General features: G+C 36.9%; 1 protein-coding gene across 2 annotated transcripts in view; it reads left to right on the top strand.

Annotated features, from left to right (window-relative positions):
* INTS6 (integrator complex subunit 6) overlaps positions 1 to 22,213 on the top strand; it is a 106,100-nt gene that overhangs the window by 72,293 nt on the left and 11,594 nt on the right. For both annotated transcript variants that reach the window (XM_036250507.1, XM_036250508.1), the window contains exons 8-12: positions 303 to 455; positions 895 to 1,027; positions 2,101 to 2,195; positions 4,747 to 4,857; positions 6,163 to 6,378. In XM_036250507.1, the coding sequence (XP_036106400.1) occupies positions 303 to 455; positions 895 to 1,027; positions 2,101 to 2,195; positions 4,747 to 4,857; positions 6,163 to 6,378 (708 nt within the window). The remainder of the gene's footprint in view (positions 1 to 302; positions 456 to 894; positions 1,028 to 2,100; positions 2,196 to 4,746; positions 4,858 to 6,162; positions 6,379 to 22,213) is intronic.

Here is a 22,213-nt window from a genome sequence, read left to right as displayed (position 1 = left end):
GTTCCTTGTTTCTTGGATGTAAAAATCAATTAGTACTTGTTTAATTCCAAAATTTTACATTTTAAACCTAAAAAAAAATCATTTTGTATAGATTTGGAAGTATTTTGTCTTTTTCTTCTGAATATTGTATAATTTAAATTTTGCATTTTCAAGTATTTTCTTTTGGCTAATGGTGCTTTCTGTAATAAATTAAACGGACATTAGCAAAACTGAGGAACTGAGTAAATTTTGGTAATGAGGGATTCTGATAATGAGTTTGTTCCTGGTACTTGTGTAAATAGTAATAAGACTTTCCCTTCTAGCCACCTCGTACATCTCATCCTGTAGTGAAGTTTTCATGTACAGACTGTGAACCAATGGTTATTGACAAATTGCCTTTTGACAAATACGAATTGGAACCTTCACCACTGACTCAATTTATCCTGGAAAGGAAATCTCCTCAAACATGTTGGCAGGTGAGCTGAGCAATTATTTAATTTAAATGTTTCTTAAAAATTAAGTTAAATCAATGGGTTATATAATATTCTTTTTTGGTACGTGCCCCTAGCGGAAACTGAACCCAGGACTCTCTGGTCCGTAGGCTGATGCTCCAACCACTGAGCCAATCCGGCCAGGGCAGATTATATAATATTTTGTAAAGGTTTTAACCTTCATAAAAATATGAAGTTTTACCCTGGCCAGTGTGGCTTAGTTTGTTGGAGCAGTCATCCCATACACTGAAAGGTTGTGGGTTTGATTCCAGTTGGGATGCATCTGGGAGGCAACCAAGTGCTTTTTCTCTCTCACATTGATGTTTCTCTCTCTCTCCCTTGCTCTCTCTAAATCAATAAAAACATACCCTCAGGTAAGGTTTTAAAATAATAATAATAAATTTTAACCACTCCTTTTTAACAGGTATATGTGAGCAATAGTGCAAAATATAGTGAACTTGGTCATCCATTTGGTTACTTGAAAGCCAGTACAGCACTGAACTGTGTCAACTTATTTGTGATGCCTTACAATTACCCAGTCCTCCTTCCTCTTTTAGGTAAGTCATTATTGTCACATTTTCTGTGGCTCAGCATACATATAAATTTTCCTGAAAACAAACTTTGGGGACATTCTAAGTTTCTTGTCTGTTGAAACTTAATGAAAAAGTTTTTAATATTTTTAAATGCTGAAGTATGGAAGGTTGTTTTATTGCATGTTTGTGGTAAATTGAAAGGCAGTGTCAAATCACCTTTGAATCAACAACTTATGAAGGTATTATATTTTATAATTTAAAATTAAATATTCTGACTCTGTCCAGTTGGAGCGTCATCCCATACACCAAAAGGTTGCAGGTTTGATTCCTGGTTGGACCACATATGGGAGGCAATAGATGGATCTTTCTCTCTCACATTGATGTTTCTCTATCTCATCTCTCTCTAAAATCAAAAAACATATCCTCGGATGAGGATTAAAAATTTTTAAAAAAATATTCCAATTTAATTAAATTTAAACTTATTAATTTAAGTTAGATTTCTTACATGGTTAGAATTGGTAGTGCAGGCTTTGTATTTGGTAAGTACGGCATTTTGTGAAGCATATTAATAAGAGCTGAATGTATTTTCTTTCTAAGAAATTTTCACTTGGAAAAGATTTTTATTTTTTTTAATGAATAAATTTGTTTCAAAAGAGTATGATAAAAGCCTGAAGTTAGTTTCTGGGGACCATCTGTCTATAATTTTTAAGGAGTACTGTTGGAGAAGACTAATTTTCCTTTATGAAATCACTTTAGATCTTAAATTTATAGTCAAATATTAGTAAATATGTTCTCAAATCTCTTTCATGTCTAGGTCTAAGTAGGGTATGGTTTTTTTTTACATGTTTCCTGGCTCTATCTTGATTGTTACATGTAATTCTATACCATAATTGACTTTTTTTTTTCATTTTTAAAATGGTATTACTAATTGAAAATTTCAGAACCAAAAATTGCCACTTTTATTTTGTTAAAAGTGTATGTTTCATGTTACTCTTTCTGTTAAAAAGAAGAAAGCAGACTAATGAAACTTATCTGACTTGATTTGCATCTGTGAAAACAATGAGTAATGATAGTTTGTTTACATTATGCATTTATAGATGACTTGTTTAAAGTACATAAAGCAAAACCAACATTGAAATGGAGACAGTCGTTCGAAAGTTATTTGAAGACAATGCCTCCCTACTATCTTGGGGTAAGAATATTATTTTTAAAAACAGAACTTGTTATAAAGTTTTATATTATGATTATAGTTTTTTATATTACAAACTTCTGTTTATTACTCTTATAGGTTAAATGTCATGAAAATAGTTTGTATAAATGACCAGTACAGATGTAATGGGAAAAGAAATGTTTTGATGATTTGCAAAATAACGATGATGATAGTGATGATAATTATGAGTATATACAATACTTACCCTATTCCTGGTATTATCCTAAGCACTTTACATATAGTAACCTTGTTTAATTTATATAGTAATCCTATGAAGTAGAAATGATCATTATTCCTACTTCACAGATGAAGAAACTAAGACATTAAAAGATTAAGTAAGTTGTTTAAGGCCACATTGCAAATATATGGGGGACTGGAATTCAGTCCCAGGTAGTCTGGCTTTAGAATTTAGGCTTTTAATCTCAATTGTTATACTACATTTTTAAATTGCAGTTTCAGAATTATTTCTCTGTAAGGCTACAAAATTTCCTAAATCTTCAGAAATATATTTTTAGGTTGGATAAGTATATTTTTTCATAGAACCATATATTTTTAGAACCTTGAATTTTCTGATTACTTAAAACCTAGTCTATCATAGTAGATAAGAGCAATAATGTGTATATTATTAAGTGTACTACTTTATTTTGTGAAAAGTAACTTCTTAACAAAGAGACCTACACTAAAAGCACTTCTAGACATTACTTCTGCTTTTAATTCAAGAATATTACAGCAATTGACTGACTGATCTTTGTAATTGGTTTCTCATAAGAACATTAACTTCTTGAGCTTTAAAAATCAAACCTACCAGAATGGCTGCCATTAACAAATCATCAAACAACAAGTGCTGGTGAGGGTACAGAGAAAAGGGGACTCTAGTTACTGCTGGTGAAAATGCAGAATGCTTCAGCCACTATGGAAAACAATATGGTGTTTCCTCAAAAAATTAAAAATTGAACTTCCATTTGACCTAATTATCCCACTTCTAGGAATATGTCCTAAGTAGGCTGTAACACCAATCAGAAAGAATATATGTTCCCCTATTTTCATAACACCACAGTTTACAATTGCTAAGATCTGGAAATAGCCCAAGTGTCCATCAATAGATGAGTGAATAAAAAAGCTGTAGTACATATACACAATGGAACACTATGCAGCTGTAGGAAAGAGAGATCTCTCATCCTTTGAGATAACGTGGAGGGATCTGGAGAGCATTATGCTAAGCAAAATCAGCCAGTCAGAGAAAGACAGATACCACATGATCTCACTTATTTGTGGAATATAATGAATAAAATAGACTCAGAGACATAGAAGGGAGTATGGTTCAGACTGACAAACCTCAGAGGAGGGGGCCAGTGGGGAGGGGTGAGATAAACCAAAGAAATTATATGCACATATGTGTTACCAATGGACATAGACAACAATGCTGGGGCAGCAGCCAGGGGGTGGGGGACGGGGAGGAGGGTGTCTAGTGGGGATAAAGGAGAAACCTCTGTAACAAAAATAAATTAATAAAAAAAAGTCATATTTTGTAGTTTTAAGTGATCAATTGTATGAGTGTCTAGCACATAATGCCTGCCATGTAAGTGAGTGAAAGGAAGAAACACTTTGAATATAAAATGTTACATACATTGACTCATTTACATTTCATAGCAACCCATAGGATTAGCCAAATCTACATGGATATTTAATATCAGAGCTGAGATGTGATTCTGGTTTCACACACATGCTTATACACTTTCTAATATGTCAATGAATTATCCTTTTTCTGTCTGTATCCCATTCATGTGTGCCAGACATTCCTGCTAGTGATATTTTTCATTGTACAAAGTGGTTCTCAGTTGGTCTCTCCTTACAATTAAATATTATTTCACTATACTACATCCATAGTAAATATTAGACTGTTTTTTCCTCTTCCTTATTTTTCCTTCAGAGCTTGTTTTCTGTTTTTTCAGCTCAGCTAGATAAATAGTAGTAGTGATTAACATCTACTGAATGCTTACTGTGTGCCGGATGCTTTTATAAGTGCTTTACATGTATTAATTTATTTAATCCCATGACAACCCTGAGGTAGATACTATTATTATCATTTTACAAATGAGAAACTAATGCACAGAGAGGTTATATAACCTGATATAGGGTCACAAAGCTAGTGAGTGGTCGAACCACACCCATGGAGTTACCCTAAGTAGAAATCTTCTGTTTTCTTTGATCCCTTTTCAGTTAATACCCAAAGTACTACCAAATCGACCTATGCAGTGTGTCTCCTGCCTATTTCTTCCAGATTTACTATTTTCAGTGATAAGAAGTCTAGGACTGCACCTTTTCTCGCCTTGTGTGTTGTTATTGTAGCCTCTAATCCTTTTTATCTATTTCAAACTGCCTTTCATAGCACTGACAAACATTTTTCTGAAATACAAACATGTTAACTTTCTCATTGATAAAAAGAAATTTTGGGGGCAGAAATTTTCTAAACTGACATAATGTATATAAGTCATAAATTTTTGACAAGTGATGTTTTCTTTTTTGCCTATAGCCTCTGAGGAAAGCTGTTAGAATGATGGGAGCACCTAACCTCATAGCAGACAGTATGGAATATGGACTAAGTTACAGTGTCATTTCATACCTCAAAAAATTGAGTCAACAGGTAATGTTAAGAAATAGAGAAAACCATTGTGTATTTTGAATGGTTTTGGCTAAGATGGTTAACTGGCCAGAAGTTAGTTCTTAATAGTTCTAATAGAATTCCATTATATTAGTATATTATATTTTAAAACCACATAATCAAAAATTAGCATAATTTTGCCTCAAGTACATGGTATATACTATGTTTTCAAATGTTAATTAGAAAAGTAATCCTAGTTGACGAAATGGCTTCCTAGACTTCTGTGTGAACATTCTTTGTTTTCTTTTGAGAGGTTTATGTTAGAAAGTTGTTATGTTAGACAAAGTATCAGTTTCTTTTGTTTTATGTTTTAAAACTTAAGATTTTTTTCTTTCAAAACGGGAGTTACTTTTTTTTTTTTTTTTTTTATCCTCACCCGAGGACATTTTTCCATTTTTTGTACAGATAGAGTGGGAGGGAGAGAGAGAAAGAGAGAGGGAAACATCGATGTGAAAGGGACACATCGAGTGGCTGCCATCCGCACGACCAACCAGGGCCGGGGACAAACTGCAACCGAGGTATGTGCCCTTAGCGGGAACCGAACCCGGGTCTCTCAGGACCGCAGGCGGACGCTCTAACCGCTGAGCCAAACCGGCCAGGGCCAAAACGGGAGTTACTTTTGAAATATTTGTAAGAGACACTGAATTTTGTCATTTTGAGCATAAATCACATTAACAGATACTGTGGTAGTTAATTAGTATATAGTTTAACTGACTGCCAAGTTATTAATGTCATTTGAAATACATCATTTTCCCAGTACTTCCGCCATCTTTACTTTAACTGCTAATTCAAGTGCAGGTTGTAAAGAGTCAAAATACTGCTATTTGCTTTCCAGTGAAAAACTCTATCATTTGCTGTATCTAGAAACATTTAGTTATATGCTAGTAAGTGTCTTTAAGTAAATATTGATGAGATATGTTTTCTAGTTTTATATCAGTTTTAAATTAGAAATACATATTTTCATTTAGGGTATAGAAATACATATTTTCATTTAGGGTATCTTTACATTTCATGGTTTAAGTGTGTGGGTATTAATAAATACAGTTAAAGTTGTGTTTGTTTGCCCTTCTCCAAAAGGTTAAAATTGTAATGATTTAAAATCATAAGACATTGTTTGAACTATTTTTAATTTACCAAGTACTTGACATAGACCATGCCACTTGAAATTTTAATTTCTTGTATACTTTAAAAATATATAAATATTTGATTTATAGAAGACCAAAACTATAGAATTTAATTTACCAATTTAGATTATATCAAGACAATTCTTGTTTATTTTTACTTTAGGCAAAAATAGAATCTGATCGAGTCATCGGATCTGTAGGCAAAAAAGTAGTACAGGAAACTGGAATTAAAGTCCGAAGCCGATCACATGGTTTATCAATGGCTTATAGGAAAGATTTTCAACAACTGCTCCAGGGAATTTCAGAAGATGTTCCTCATAGACTGCTGGACCTGAACATGAAAGAATATACTGGGTTCCAAGTTGCTTTGCTCAATAAGGTAATAGATACATGAATTTAGTAATGCTCTAGTTATATTCTATCGTATTGTTGAATATAGATCAAATTTCCTATTAACTAAAACACCAAATTTTCAGAAGTATTTTTATATCTCTGCAGAATAATGATTATTATACTTATGATTGAATCATTGAATTTTAGAATTAAAACAGATATTGTCCATGGTGGGTAAATGAATAGATGTACTGATAAAAAGTAAACCAACCCATTTATTTAATAAGGGAGTAAGCAGAGGCTTAGAGATTGCCTTAAAGTTATATAGCTAATGATAGAGTCACTGCATTTTGGTACTTATGACCTTGGGTGCACAGTGTGATCCTAAAATGCTTCTCGTTATTAAAAAGATATTTATCCTAGAAGCTTTGTTATAAAAACACACAAGCTGACTCTAAAATGTATATGGAAGTGTAAAGGTACTAGAATAGCTCAAGCAATTTTGCAAAAGATTAAAGTTGGGCAACTTGCACTATCCAATTTTAAAAGTTACTGTAAAGCCAAAGCTATCAACATTTTGTGTTGTTGACATAAGGATAAACATATAGATCAATAGTACAGAATATAATCTAGAAGTAGGCCATCACACAAATAGTTAATTTTAACAAAGGTGCCAAAATAATTCACTGGGTGAGAATACAGTCTTTTCAACAAGTAACACTGCAACAGTTGGATATCCATATTCAAAATAATGAACTTGACCCTTAAGTAAATTACTTGAAGTGATCATGGTCATAGATGTAAGGACTAAAACTGTAAACTAGAAAAAACTAGAGAAAATCATCATGACTTTAGGTCATGGATCATGGAAGAGTTCTAAAATACAAAACAAAAAGCACTTGATTAATCGAGCTTCATTGAAATTTAAAAAAGAAATTTTTTTTAAATCCTCACTCGAGGTTATTTTTCCATTTTCTTTATAAATTAATTAATTTTTATGTTACAGATGTTTCTCCTTTTTTACCCCATTGGCATCCCCCTCTCCAACCCACCCCCGCCCGGTCCCCAGCTTTGTTGTCCATGTTTGGTTATGCATACATGCATATAAGTTCTGTGGTTTATCCCTCCCCCCCCCCCAAACCTCTCTTCTGAGGGATGTCAATCTGTGCCCTGCTTCCATGTTTCTGGGTCTACTGTGTTCCATTAGACTGTTATGTTCATTATATTCCGTATATAAGTGAGATCATGTTATTTGTCTTTTTTTGCTTGGCTTATTTCACTTAGGATAATGCTTTCCAGGTCCCTCCATGTCGTCTCAAAGGATAAGAGATCTTTCTTACAACTGCATAGTACTCCATTGTGTATATGTACCACTACTTTTTATCCATTCGTCTACTGATGGACACTTGGGATGTTTCCAGATCTTAGCTAATGTAAATAGTGCTGCTATGAACATGGGGGTACATATATTCTTCCTGATTGGTGTTTCAGGCTTCTTAGGGTATATTCCTAGAAGTGGATTCACTGGGTCAAATGGAAGTTCAATTTTTAATTTTTTGAGGTAACACCATATTGTTTTCCATAGTGGCTGCACCAGTCTACATTCCTACCAGCAGTGTATTAGAGTCCCCTTTTATCCACACCCTCGCCAACACTTGTTTTTGATGATTTGTTGATGGCGGCCATTCTGACAGGTGTGAGGTGATACCTCATTGTTGTTTCATTTTGCATCTCTCTGATGATTAGTGATGTTGAGCATTTCTTCATATGTCTCTTGGCCATTTGTATGTCCTGTTTGGAGAGGTGTCTATTCAACTCCTCTGCCCATTTTTTAACTGGGTTCTTTGTCTTCCTTTTGTTGAGTTGTATGAGCACTCTATATATATTGGAAATTAACCCCTTGTCTGATATATCATTGGCAATGATGTTCTCCCATACAGTGGGTTGCCTTTCCATTTTGATGATTGTTTCTTTTGCTGTGCAGAAGCTTTTCAATTTGATGTAGTCCCATGTGTTCATTTTTCCCTTTGTTTCTATTGCCTTAGGTGTTGTATCAGTGAAAATTTTGCTCCGTATGATGTCCAAAATTTTGTTGCCTACATTTTCTTCTAGGATTTTTATGGATTCACGAGTCACATTTAAGTCTTTTATCCATTGTGATTTTATTCTTGTGTATGGTGTAAGTTGATGGTCTAGTTTCATTTTTTTGCATGTAGCTGTCCAATTTTCCCAACACCATTTATTAAAGAGGCTGTCTTTACTCCACTGTATGCTCTTGCCACCTTTGTCAAATATTAATTGAGCATATTGCCTTGGGTCCATTTCTGGGTTTTCAGTTCTGTTCCATTGGTCTATATGCCTGTTCTTGTGCCAGTACCAGGCTGTTTTGATTACAGTCACTTTGTAGTATAACCTATCTGGTATTGTGATCCCACCTACTTTGTCCTTCTTTTTCAAAATTGCTGTGGCTATTCGGGGACTTTTTTGGTTTCATATGAACTTTTGAAGTATTTGTTTTAGTTCTGTGAAATATGTCGTTGGTATTTTGGTGGGGATTGCATTGAATCTATAGATTGCTTGGGTAGTATGGACATTTTGATGATGTTAATTCTTCCAATCCATGAACAAGGTATGTGCTTCCATTTTTTTTATATCTTCCTCAATTTCTTTTTTCAATGTCCTGTAGTTTTCTGCAAATAGGTCCTTTATTTCTTTGGTTAAGTTTATTCCTAGGTAGTTTATTCCTATCTTAATTTTTTTGCCGCGATGGTAAATGGGATTGTTTTTTCAGTTTCTCTTTCTGTGAGTTCATCATTGGTGTCCAAGAATGCCGTCGATTTCTTGACGTTAATTTTGTATCCTGCTACTTTTCCAAATACATTTATTAAGTCTAGTAGATATTTGCTGGAGTCTTTAGGGTTTTCTATGTATAATATCATGTCATCTGCAAATAATGACAGTTTCACTTCCTCCTTTCCAATTTGGATCCCTTTTATTTTTTCCTCATGTCTGATTGCTGTGGCTAAGACTTCCAGTAGTATGTTAAACAAGAGTGGCGAAAGTGGACATTCCTCTCTTGTTCCTGTTCTTAATGGAAATGTTTTTATTTTCTGCCCATTGAGTATGATGTTAGCTGTAGGTCTTTTATATATGGCCTTTAATATGTCGAGATATGATCCCTCTATTCCCACATTGCTGAGCGTTTTTATCAGAAATGGATGCTGGATTTTGTCAAAGGTTTTTTCAGCATCTATTGATATGATCATGTGGTTTTTATTCTTCATTTTGTTTATGTGCTGTATCACATTTATTGATTTGCGAATATTGTACCAGCCTTGAATCCCTGGAATGAATCCCACTTGGTCATGGTGAATAATTTTTTTGATGTATTGCTGGATCCGATTTGCTAGTATTTTGTTCAGGATTTTGGCGTCTATGTTCATCAGGGATATTGGCCTGTAGTTTTCTTTCTTTGTAGTATCTTTTTCTGGTTTTGGAATTAGAATTACGCTGGCCTCATGGAATGAGTTTGGAAGTCTTCCTTCTTCTTGAATTTTTTGAAATAGTTTGTGGAGAATGGGTGTTAGTTCTTTTTTGAATTTTTGGTAAAACTGCCCCGTGAAGCCATGTGGGCCTGGGGTTTTGTTTGCTGGGAGAGTCTTGATTACCTCTTCAATTTCCTTAGTTGTTATTGGTCTGTTCAAGTTTTCTATCTCTTCCCTGTCCAGTTTTGGGAAACTGTGTGTTTCTAGAAATTTGTCCATTTCGCTTACATTGTCGAATTTTTGCCGTACAGTTAGTTGTTCATAGTAGCTGTGAACGACCTTTTGTATTTCTGTGGTGTCGGTTGTTACTTCTCTTTCATTTCTGATTTTTTTTTTTTAATCTTTATTGTTGAATGTAGAATGTATTGCAGATGTTCCACATTTTTCCCCCATTGACCACCTCCTCCCCACTCCCGCCCCCCTCCTGCCTTTTCCACACTATTGTCTGTGTCCATTGGTTATGTATAGAAGTTCTTTGGTTTATTTCTTTCCACACCCCCAGCCCCTTTCCCTTTGAGGTTTGTCAGTCTAGCAATGAATTTGTACTTCTTAATCCCTTCACCTTTTTCACCCATTCTCCCAACCCCCTCCCATTTGGCAACCAACAAAATGTTTTCTGTATCTATGAGAATGTTTCTGATCTACCTGTTCATTTTGTTTGTAGATTCCATTGTTGATAGATATGTATTCATTGCCATTTTGTTTGTTCATATATTTTATCTGTTTCTTCAAAAAGACCCTTGATCATTTCATATAATAACGGTTTGGTAGTGATGAACTCCTTTAACTTTTTCGTGTCTGGGAAACTCTTCATATGACCATCGATTCTAAATGACAGCTTTTCAGGATAGAGTAATCTTGGTTGTAGGTTCTTGGTTTTCATCACTCTGAATATTTCTTGCCACTCCCTTCTGGCCTGCAAAGTTTCTTTTGAGAAATCAGCTGACAGCCTTATGGGTACTCCCTTGTAGGTAACTAACTGCTTTTCTCTTGCTGCTTTTAAGATTCTCTCTTTGTCTTGAACCTTTTGCATTTTGATGATGATGTGTCTTGGTGTGGGCCTCTTGGGGTTCATCTTGTTTGGGACTCTCTGTGCTTCCTGGACTTGTATGTCTGTTTCCTTCACCAAGTTAGGAAAGTTTTCTGCCATTATTGTTTCAAACAGGTTTTCGATTTCTTGTTCTTGCTATTCTCCTTCTGGCACCCCCAAGATGCGAATGTTGATACACTTGAAGTTGTCCCAGAGGCTCCTTACACTATCCTCATTTTGTTGGATTCTTATTTCTTTTTGTTGTTGTGATTGGGCGTTTTTTGCTTCCTTATATTCCAAATCGATGGTTTGCTTCTTGGATTTATGTACTCTAGTATTGAAGCTGTGTAAATTATTCTTTATTTCAGTTAATGCCTCCTTCAATTCTGACTGGTCCTTTTATATGCTCTTGAGGCCCTCACTAAGTTCACTGAGGTTCTCACTGAGTTCATTGAGTATCCTTATAAGCAGTATTTTGAACTCAGCATCTGTTAGGTTGCTTATCTTCATTTTACTTAGTTCTTTTCTTGGGGTTTTGTTCTGTTCTTTCATTTGAGACCTGTTTCTTTATCTCATCATTTTGGCTGCCTCCCTGTGTTTGTTTTTGTGTATTACTTAACCAGCAGTATGGGGCTAGCTTAGACCAGATGCTGCTCGTTTGAAAGAATTTAGGAAAAATCTGAAGCAGGATCCAAGACAGGCCAATCCTATGGTTAAGCAACTGGCAACAGCTTGGGTGGGCCTAAAAGTTGGGCGGGGCGCGGTAGGGCCTCTGGGAGTCACCAGGGCGGGGCTACCAGTGTGAGCCAGGTTGCTGGAGTCCCAGGTATGGGGGCTGTCTGCCGCCCCAGGGAAGGGCTCACCAAAGGAACAAAGGCCTCTGACAGCATGTTTGTCCCGGAGAAAGCCCCCTCTCCACCCCTCGCTTTAGTGCCAAACAGCTCAGTTCTTCCCTGTATGTCTCTGATGCCCCTTGAGCTGCCTCCCCTCCAAGCTTAGAGGGAGAGAGTCCGATAAGTCCATGCGCGGGCCCTTTAGGGAGCTGCCTGGGGCTCCAGCCGTGTCAGCCTCCCTGAGCCTCAGTTCCTGCTGGTTTTTCCAGCCAGAAGTTATGGGGACTTCTTTTCCTGGCACTGGAACCCTGAACGGGGCACCTGGTGTGGGAAAGGGACCCCTCAGTCCTCAGGAAGGACCTTCGCAGCCAAGGTATCCTTGTGATTTTTATCCGCCACACGTGGGTGTGGGGTCAGCCTGTCTTGCCACCGGCCCTTGTGCCTCCGCCCCTCCGCCCCTCCGTCCCTCCGCCCCTCCGCCCCTCCGCCCCTCCGCCCCTCCGCCCCTCCTACCAGTCTGGATGTGGCTGCTGCTTTAATTCTGTAGTTGTAGGACTCCCATTCAGGATGATTTCAGGCGGTTTTGAATGATGCTTGTTCTGTAGTTTAGTTGTAACTTTGATGTGGTTGTGGGAGGACACGATACCACGTTTACCTACGCCTCCATCTTGACCGGAAGTCTCTTGTCGGATTTTGTGTATTTGGGTTCTCTCTCTCTGTTTCTTGGTGAATCTGGCTAAGGGTCCATCAATCTTGTTTATCTTTTCGAAAAACCAGCTCTTTGTTTCATTGATCCTTTGAATTGTTGTTTTGGTCTCTATGTCATTTATTTCTGCTCTGATCTTTACTCCTTTCTTCTACTTACTCTGGGGTTTTCTTTTTTATGCTTTCTAATTCTTTAAGTTGTGAGGTTAGACAGTCAATTAGAAATTTTTCTTGTTTCTTGAGGGAGGCCTGTAGTGCTATAAACTTCCCTCTGGGAACTGCTTTTGCTGCATCCCATAAATTTTGTGTTGTTGTGTGTTCATTTTCATTGGTTTCCAGGACGTTTTTAATTTCTTCCTTGATCTCCTCGGTAACCCCTTCATTGTTCAACAACATGCTATTTAGCCTCCATGTGTTGAAATGTCTTTGCATGTTCTTGTTGCAATTGATTTCTAGTTTCATGTCATTGTGATCTGAGAAGATGCTTGATACGATTTCAGTCTTCTTGAAGTTGTAGAGATTTAGTTTGTGTCCTATCATGTGGTCTATCTTTGAGAATGTCCCATGTACACTTGAGAAGAATGTGTATTCTGTAGTTTTGGGGTGTAATTCTCTGTAGATATCTATTAAATCCATTTGGTCTAGTGCTTCATTTAGAGTCTCTGTTTCCTTGCTAATTTTTTGTTTAGGGGATCTATCCAGTGGTGTCAGAGGGGTGTTGAAGTCCCCTGCTATGATTATATTGCTGTTGATTTCTCCTTGGAAGTCCTCCAGAAGATTTTTAATATATTTTGGTGCTCCTATATTGGGTGCATATATGTTTATCAAGGTTATATGTTCCTGTTGGATAGATCCTTTCAATATTATGTAGTGGCCTTCTTTGTCTCTAGTTATGGCCTTCATTTTGAAATCTATTTTATCAGATATGAGTATTGCTACCCCAGGTTTTTTTTTTGCTTTCCATTTGCTTGGAAGATTTTTTTCGATCCCTTCACTTTCAACCTTTGTGAGTCTTTTGTTGTGAGGTGGGTCTCTTGTAAACAACATATAGATGAGTCATGCTTTCCTATCCAATCAGCTACTCTGTGTCTTTTTATGGGAGCTTTCAATCCATTTACATTTAAGGTGATTATTGATATGTACTTATTTATTGCCATTTTTGTTTAGTGTGGTTCTATTTTTCTTCCCATTTATCTTGCTAATTACAGTAGTCCTTTTAACATTTCTTGCAGTGCTGGTTTGGTGCTAATGTATTCCCTTAGCCTTTTTTTGTCTGGGAAGCTCTTTATTTGACCTTCTATTTTGAATGATAGCCTTGCTGGGTAGTATAGTCTTGGATTCAGATCCTTGTTTTTCATGATCCTTCTGGCCTGTAGTGTTTCTTGTGAGAAGTCAGCTGAGAGGCTCATTGGGGTTTCCTTTGTAGGTAACCTGTTGCTTATCTCTTGCTGCTTTTAGGATTCTCTCTTTGTCTTTAATTTGTGGCATTTTAATTACTATGTTTCTTGATGTGGGCCTGTTTGGGTTCTTCTTACTTGGGACTCTCTGTGCTTCTTGAACTTGAATGCCTTCTTTCTTCACCAAATTAGGGTAGTTTTCTGTCACTATTTTTTTGAATATATGCTCTATCCCTTGCTCATTTTCTTCTTCTTTGGGGACTCCTATGATGCAAATATTATTTCGTTTCCAGTTGTTCCACAGTTCTCTTAAGCTGTCTTCCTGTGTTTTAATTGTTTTTTCTGATTGTGTGATTTTTTTTCCTACCCTGTCTTCTAATTCACTGATTCGGTCCTTGGCTTCCTCTACTCCGCTTTTTAAACCTTCCAATGTGTTTTTCATTTCTGATATGTCATTTTTTATCTCTTCTTGATGGTTTTTAATTTCCAATTGGCTTATTTTCAGGGTCTCTATGTTCTTACTCATGTTGTTGAGCTTCCTCAAGATCATGGCTCTGAATTCTAGATCTGTTAACATGCCTAACTGCTCCACATTGATCTCATCTTCGGTGAAGATCTCTTGCTCTTTCATTTGGCTTCTGTTTGTTTCTTTGTTTCACCATTTTGGCTATCACAGTGGGCTTTGGAGCCTGTCAGGTTTTCCCTGTGGTTTTGGTGTTCTGCTGTTTGTCACTCACTCTCCTGGGTTTAGATGAGCGAGTGAGGGCCCCCGTTAAACACCACTGTGAAGTCTTACTTTCCTGGTTAAAGTTGCTAGCCCAGGAAAGGTACTGTTATCCTCTAGCTTTTTGCCTGGAGACTAGCAGTTGAGGTTACTTGATGAGTTTTGGGTTGTCAGTTGATTGAAAAACTCCCTCAGGTGCTCAGCATTGGGGATTTCCCGAGGGTGGGGCAGATGCTGGTTGTTAGTGAACCTCAATTAGCACTTCAATGGCCCACAGGGTGGGGTTGGATCTTTGAGGGAGGGACTGCTGCCTCTCCCCAGAATCCTTGGAAGGAGCAATATGGCCACCATCCTGCGTGGCAGCAACTCAGCAAAAGCTCTGAGTGCCCTCCCAATCCCAAGTGTCCCCACACAGTTCCAGTCCAGTCTGCCGTCCCTCTGCCGGAGCCCAAGGTGAGTGGCTGTGGCTGTTTTAGCCTCTGTCCCGGCGCTGTGCTGTGTAGTCGCTTGGGTTCGCTTGGGAGTGTAACCCGAGGGTACTGCTCACAGCTAAGGCCGCTGCGGAGCTGCTGACCGTGGGCTCCCAGCCCCCGTCTCAGGCCTTTGCAAGCCTACCTGGATCGAGTCAGTGTCCCTGGTTATATGGTCCTCGCAAGCTGCTTTTCTGTTGGTTTTTCTCGTTGATTTGTCTGTGTTATAGTTGTAATTCCAGTTTGGTTCTGGGAGACTGTCTGTGTAGCTTCCGTTCACTCCGCTGCCATTTTGGAATCTTCTATTTTTCCATTTTATCTTCAGAGTGAATGGGGGGGGAGAAACATCATTGTGTGAGAGAGACACATGAATTGGCTGCCTGCTGCACAACGTCGACCAGGGCCGAACCGAACCTGAAACTCTTTGGTCTGCGGGCTGATGCTCTAACTGCCGAGCCAAACTGGCCAGGGTAAAATTACAGTTTTTTAATAAAAAAAACTTTGACAAATGAACAGGAAGTTCTAGTTTGGGAGAAAAGCATATACAGAATAAAGAACTTAATATCAAAATATATAAAAAACTCATACAACTGAACAATAAAGAGACTAACAAAAGGGCAAATATTTGAACAGAAGATACTTTGCCAAATAAGATAAACAAACTTGAATAGGCAGGTGAGAAGATGATCCATCTGATTGGCCATTAAGGAAATGGAAATTAATGAGATTCCCACTTCACATTCTAAAATTTCTCATGGCTAGAATTTAAAAGAATGAAAAATATCAAGTGTTGGTGAGGACGTAGAACAACTGGAACTTTCATACATTGCTGATGGAAAATTGTCTGCAATTTCTTAAGAAGGCAAATATGTAGTTGCTATATAACCAGCAATTGTACTATCCAAGATAAATGAAAAAATATATTATAGCAGCATTGTTCATAATACCCCAAAACTGAAAACAGTTCAGTGTTTATCCATTCAGCTGGTGAATGGATAAAAGATATGGTATATCCATATAATGGGATACTGTTTTACTATAATAAAAAGGAATAGACTGCTGATAGATGAACAACATGAATGAATCTCAGAAACATCATTTCACGTGAAAGAAGCCAAATAGGAAATATTAGATATTGCAAGATTCCATTTATAAAATGGAATATACAGAGATAGAAAGCAGATAAATTGTTGCCTGGGGCTAGTAGTAGGGATTGACTATAAATGGGCACATGGAACTTTCTGGAATGTTGGAAGTGTTCTAAAACTGGATTGTGGTGTTTCACAACTATACATTTATTAACACTCATCAAACTGTATACTTAAATAGGCAGTTTTATGGTATGTAAATTATACAATAAAGCTTAAAAACATTGAAAGTCTTTAAAATTTGGAGATATATATATATATTTCTTTTAGCCAGAATATATAAAATCTTCAGTTAGATGTAAATTTGAAATTACTTGGTTGAGCTTACTACCAATTTTTTATCTTATGGTTACCAAAACAGTTCATTAAGATTGCATCATAACTCTATTCTATGTTTTATTTTTAAAGTAATTAATTGATTTTTGTTACAAATGTCTCTCCTTTTTCGCCCATTACTTCCCATCAGGCTCCTTCCCCCTCTTAGCCCCCACACAACTCACAGTATTGTTGTCTATGTCCACTGGTTATGCATATATGCATGTAAGTTATTTGTTTTCTCTCTTTCCTTCCCACCCCCCTCTAAGGATTATCAGTCTGACCCCTACTTCTATGTCTCTGGGTCTATTTTGTTCATCAGCTTATTTTGTTCATTATATTCCACAAATCAGTGAGATCATGTGATACTAGTCTTTCTCTGATTAATGCATGGGTCGAGGCTCAATTACTGGGTCCTCTGCTCATTTTTTAATTGGATTCTTTGTCTTTCTTTTGTTGAGTTGTATGAGTACTCTATATATTTTGGAAATTAACCCTTTATCTGATGTATCATTGACAATTATATTCTCACATATGGGGGTTCCATTTCCATTTTGATGCTGGATTCTTTTGCTGTGCAGAAGCTTTTTAGTTTGATGTAGTCCTGTTTATTAAATTTTTTTCCTTTGTTTCTGTTGCACTAGGCGATATATCAGTGAAAATTCTACTTGAGATGTCTGAGATTTTGCTGCTTACCTTTTCATCTAGCATTTTTATGGTTTAATTACTTACATTTAAGTCTTTATCCATTTTGAGTTTATTCTAGTGTATAGTGTAAGTTTGGTTTCATTTTTTTTGCATGTAGCTGTCCAATTTTTCCAATACCATTAAAGAGACTGTCTTTACTCCATTCTATGCTCTTGTCTCCTTTGTCAAATACTAGTTGAGCATAATGTCTTGGGTCAATTTCTGAGTTCTTTGTTCTGTTCCATTGATCTATGTGCCTTGCCTGTTCTTGTGCCAGTACAAGGCTGTTTTGATTACAGTGGCTTTGTAGTATAACCTGATGACCGCTATTGTGATCCCTCCTACTTTGTTCTTCATTTCAAGATTGCTGTGGCTATTTGGAGTCTTTTTTGTTTCCATATAAACTTTTGAAGTATTCGCTCTAGATCTGTGAAATATATTGTTGGTATTTTTTTTTTTATTCTCACCTGAGGACATTCATCCATTTTTTGTTCAGATAGAGTGGGAGGGGGAGAGAGAGAGAGAGAGAGAAACATCGATGTGAAAGGGACACATCGAGTGGTTGCCACCCGCATGACCCAACCAGGGCCAGGGACAAACTGCAACCGAGGCACGTGCCCTTAGCGGGAACCGAACCCGGGTCTCTCTGGACCGCAGGCCAGCACTCTAACTGCTGAGCCAAACTGTCCAGGGCTGTTGTTCGTATTTTGATGGGGATTGCATTGAATCTATAGATCGCTTTGGGTGATATGGACATTTTAATGATGTTATCTCTTTCAGTCCATGAATAATGTTTATGCTTCCACTTATTTATATTTTTCCTTATTTCTTTTTTCAATGTACTGTAGTTTTCTGTGAACAGGTCCTTTACTTCTTGGGTTAAGTTTATTCTCAGATATCTTAATTTTTTTGTTGCATTTGTAAATTTTTAGTTTATCTTTCTATGTGTTCATTATTGGTGTATAAAAATGCCAGCGATTTCTGGATGTTGATTTTATATCCTGCTGCTTTGCTGAATTCATTTATTAGGTCTAATAGCTTTTTGATGGAGTCTTTAGGGTTTTCTATGTACAATATCATGTCATCTGCAGTTAATGACAGTTTTACTTCCTCCTTTCTAATTTGGATCCCTTTTATTTTTCTTCATGTCTAATTGCTATAGCTAAGACTTCCAATACTATGTTAAATAAGAGTACTGAAAGTGGGGATCCCTGTCTTGTTACTGTTCTTAAGGGAAATGCTTTTAGTGTTTGCCCATTGAGTATGATGTTGGCTGTAGGTTTGTCTTATATGGCCTTTATTATGTTGAGGTATGATCTTTCTATTCCCACTTTGCTGAGAGTTTTTATAAAAAAATGGGTGCTGAATTTTGTCAAATGCTTTTTCAGCATCTGTTGATATGATCATATGATTTTAATCTTTCATTTTATGTGGTTTATTACATTATTGATTTGCGAATATTGTACTAACCTTGCATCCCTGGGATAAATCCTACTTGGTCATGGTGTATACTTTTTAAAATATATTGCTGGATCTGATTTGCTAAAATTTTGTTGAGGATTTTGGCATCTATGTTCCTCAGGGATATTGGCCTGTGGTTTTCTTTTTTTATAGTGTCTTTCTCTGGTTTTGGGATTAGGTTAATGCTGGCCTCATATAAAGAGCTTCCTTCCTCTTGAATTTATTTGGAATAGATTGAGGGGAATGAATATTAGTTCTTTGTATGTTTTTATTTACTCCAGGTGGGGTTTTAACTGTCACTTTCCTACACTCTGGATTATTTAGGAACCCTCAAATCGGCTAATGTGATGAACTTGGAATGAAGACCTCTTATCCTGCTATCTCGCTGAGGGAGTCTCATTTTTGAAAAACAAAAAACAAACCCAGAAAACAAAAGATTATTGCATGATCCTGGATGAATCCCGCTCTTAGCTCTCCACGGTTCCGACCACCTCTTCTCACCCCCTTTTCGGCAGGGAGAAGCAGGAAAACACAGTTTCCACATTCTCCTTCACCTCATTGAACACCAACGAAAGGAGAAGCCCACCTTGATGACAATTCACCTTCAAGTTATCTCCCTCTCTTCACCCTAGGTTAAAACCTTTTGCACATAAGGCAACGTGGAAGCTGATGTTTTTACTTTGAATGTTTGGTAAAATTCCAGACCTGTGAATCAGTCTGGACCAGGGCTTTTGTTTGCTGGTAGTTTATTGATCACTGCTTCTATTTCCTTAGTTGTTATTGGTCTATTCAGGTTTTCTGACTCTTCCCAGTTGAGTTTTGGAAGACTGCATGATTCTTGGAAATTGTCTATTTCACCTTGGTTGTCAAATTTGTTGGCATATAATTGTTCATGGTATTTTCTTACAATCCTTTGTGTTTCTGTGGTGTTGGTTGTTACTTCACTGCTTTCACTTCTGATTTTATTAATTTGGGTCCTTTTTCTTTGTTGATGAGTCTGGCTAAAGGTTGATCAATCTTATTTGCCTTTTTAAATAATATCTCTTGGTTTCATTGACGTTTTGTATTTTTTTTTCTCCTTTTTTTAGTCTCTTGTTTATTTCTGCTCTGATTGTTATTATTTCCTTCCTTCATTAACTCTGGGTTTTCTTTTTGTTCTATTTCTAAATCTTTAAGTTTTAGAATTAGATACTCTGTTAGAAATTTTTCTTGTTTGTTGAGGTAGGCCTGTATTGCTGTGAACTTCCCTCTCAGGACTGCTTTCACTGTGTCCCATATATTTTGTGTTGTTCTGTGTTCATTTTCATTTGTTTCCAGGAAGTTTTTTATTTCTTTCTTGATCTCATTGATGTTTCATTCATTGTTTAATAACATGCTACTTAGCCTCCATGTGTTTCGTTAAGAAATTCAAGTGTGTTTGAATGCATTTTAGTGTTTTTATTGCAGTTGATTTCCAGTTTCATGCCATTGTGATCCACGAAGATGCTTAATATGATTTCTGTCTTCTTGAACTTGGAGAGACTTAGTTTGTGCCCTAACATGCGGTCTGTCTTTGAGACTGTTCCATATGCACTTGAGAAGAATATATATTCTGCAGCTTTGGGATGAAATGTTCTGTAAATGTCAATTAAATCCAGCTGATCTAGTGCATTATTTAGGGTCTCTGTTTCCTTATTAATTTTTTGTCTAGAAGATCTATCCAGTGGTGTTAGAGGGATGTTAAAGTCCCCCACTATGATTATATTGCTGTTAATCCCCTCCAGAAGTTTTTAGGTGCTCCTATATTGGGTGCATATATATTTACCAGGGTTATATCGTGTTGTTGGATTGACCCTTTTAATATTATTTAGTGACCTTCTTTGTGTCCTATTATGGCCCACTTTTTGAAGTCCATCTTGTCAAATATGAGTTGCTCTACCAGGTTTTTGTTTGTTTGTTTGTTTCCATTTGCCTGGAAAATTGTTTTCTATCCCTTGACTTTCTTTCATCCTGTGTGAGTCTTTTTTCTGAGGTGGGTCTCTTGTAGACAGCGCATATATATGGGTCCTATTTTCTTATCTAGTCAGCTACCCTGTGTCTTTTGATTGGAGTATTTAAGCCTTTTACATTTAATAAGGTTCTTATTATGTTTTAAATTTTATTGATTATTTTTATTTTTATTTTTTTTTAGAGAGAGAGGAAGGGAGAGGGCTAGAGAGATAGAAACATCGGTGAGAGAGAGAGAGAGAGAGGCATCAACATTGATTGGCTGCCTCCTGAATACCCCCTACTGGGGATCTAACCCAAAACCTGGGCATGTGCCCTGCCCTGACCAGGGAGTGAACCAGCGACCTCTTGGTGCATAGGTGGACACTCAGCCACTGAGCCACACCGTCTGGCTTAAGGTTATTATTGATAGGTACTTATTTGTTGCCATTTTTATTCTTTATGCCTCTGTTCCTCTGTCTATTTCTTCTTCATACAGTAGTGCCTTTAACATTTCTTGCAGTGCTGTTTTGGTGGTAGTAAATTTGTTTAGCCTTTTTTTGGTCTGTGAAGCTCTTTATTTCATCTTCAATTTTGAATGATAGCCTTGCTGGATAGAGTAGTTTTGGATTCAGATCCTTACTTTTCATTAGTTTGTATACTTCATGCCACTCCCTTCTGGCCTGCATTGTTTCTATTGAGACATCAGCTGAGAATCTAATAGTAGCTCTCTTGTGGCTAACTTTCTGTCTCTCTCTTATTGCCTTTAAGATCCTTTCTTTGTCTTTAACATTTGCCATTTTAATTATGATGTGTCTAGGTGTGGGTCTTTTTGGGTTCATCTTAATTGAGATTCTCTGTGTTTCCTGGGTTTGTGTGACTTTCCTTCACCAGGTTAGGGAATTTTTCTGTTCTTCAAAAAGGTTCTCTAGTCCCTTCTGTAATTTTCTTCCTTCTGGCACCTCAATGTTGTTAGATTTTGTGTTGTCCCAAAGCTCCCTTAAACTCTTCTCCTGCTTTTTATATTTTTTTTCCCCCCATTTACTGCTCTATTTGGGTGTTTTTTTCCTACTTTGTCTTCTAATTTGCTCTTCAGCTTCTTTTAATCTACTATTGAATCCTTCCAAGGTATTTCTTTTTTTTTACTCCACACCTGAGGATATTTTTGTATTTATCTTTAGAGAGAGAGAGAGAGAGAGAGAGAGACATCAACGTGAGATGGACACATTGACTGGTTGCCTCCAACACGGCCAGGGATGAACCGCTACTGAGGTACTTGCTCTTGACCGGAATCAGACCTGTGACTCTTTGGTCCATGGGTTGACGCTCTAACCACTGAGCAAAACCGGCCAGGGCCTTCCAAGGTATTTTTTATATCAGCCCTGTCATTCTTCAGTTCCACTTGATTTTTATTCATAGTTTCTATCTCTTTCTTTATACTGGTATAGTTCTCATTAAGTTTCTTATAGCTCTCACTAAGTTGTTAGAGCATCCTTAAAACCACCGCTTTGAATTCTTTAAGAAATTGCTTCCTTCTATTTCATGTAGTTCCTTTTCTGGTGATTCCTCCTTTTCTTTTATTTGAGGGTTGTTTCTTTGTC

Source organism: Molossus molossus, unplaced genomic scaffold, assembly GCF_014108415.1.
Source record: "Molossus molossus isolate mMolMol1 unplaced genomic scaffold, mMolMol1.p scaffold_m16_p_9, whole genome shotgun sequence".
NCBI classification, from domain to species: domain Eukaryota; kingdom Metazoa; phylum Chordata; class Mammalia; order Chiroptera; family Molossidae; genus Molossus; species Molossus molossus.
This window is presented reverse-complemented; position numbering and strand designations above follow the sequence as displayed.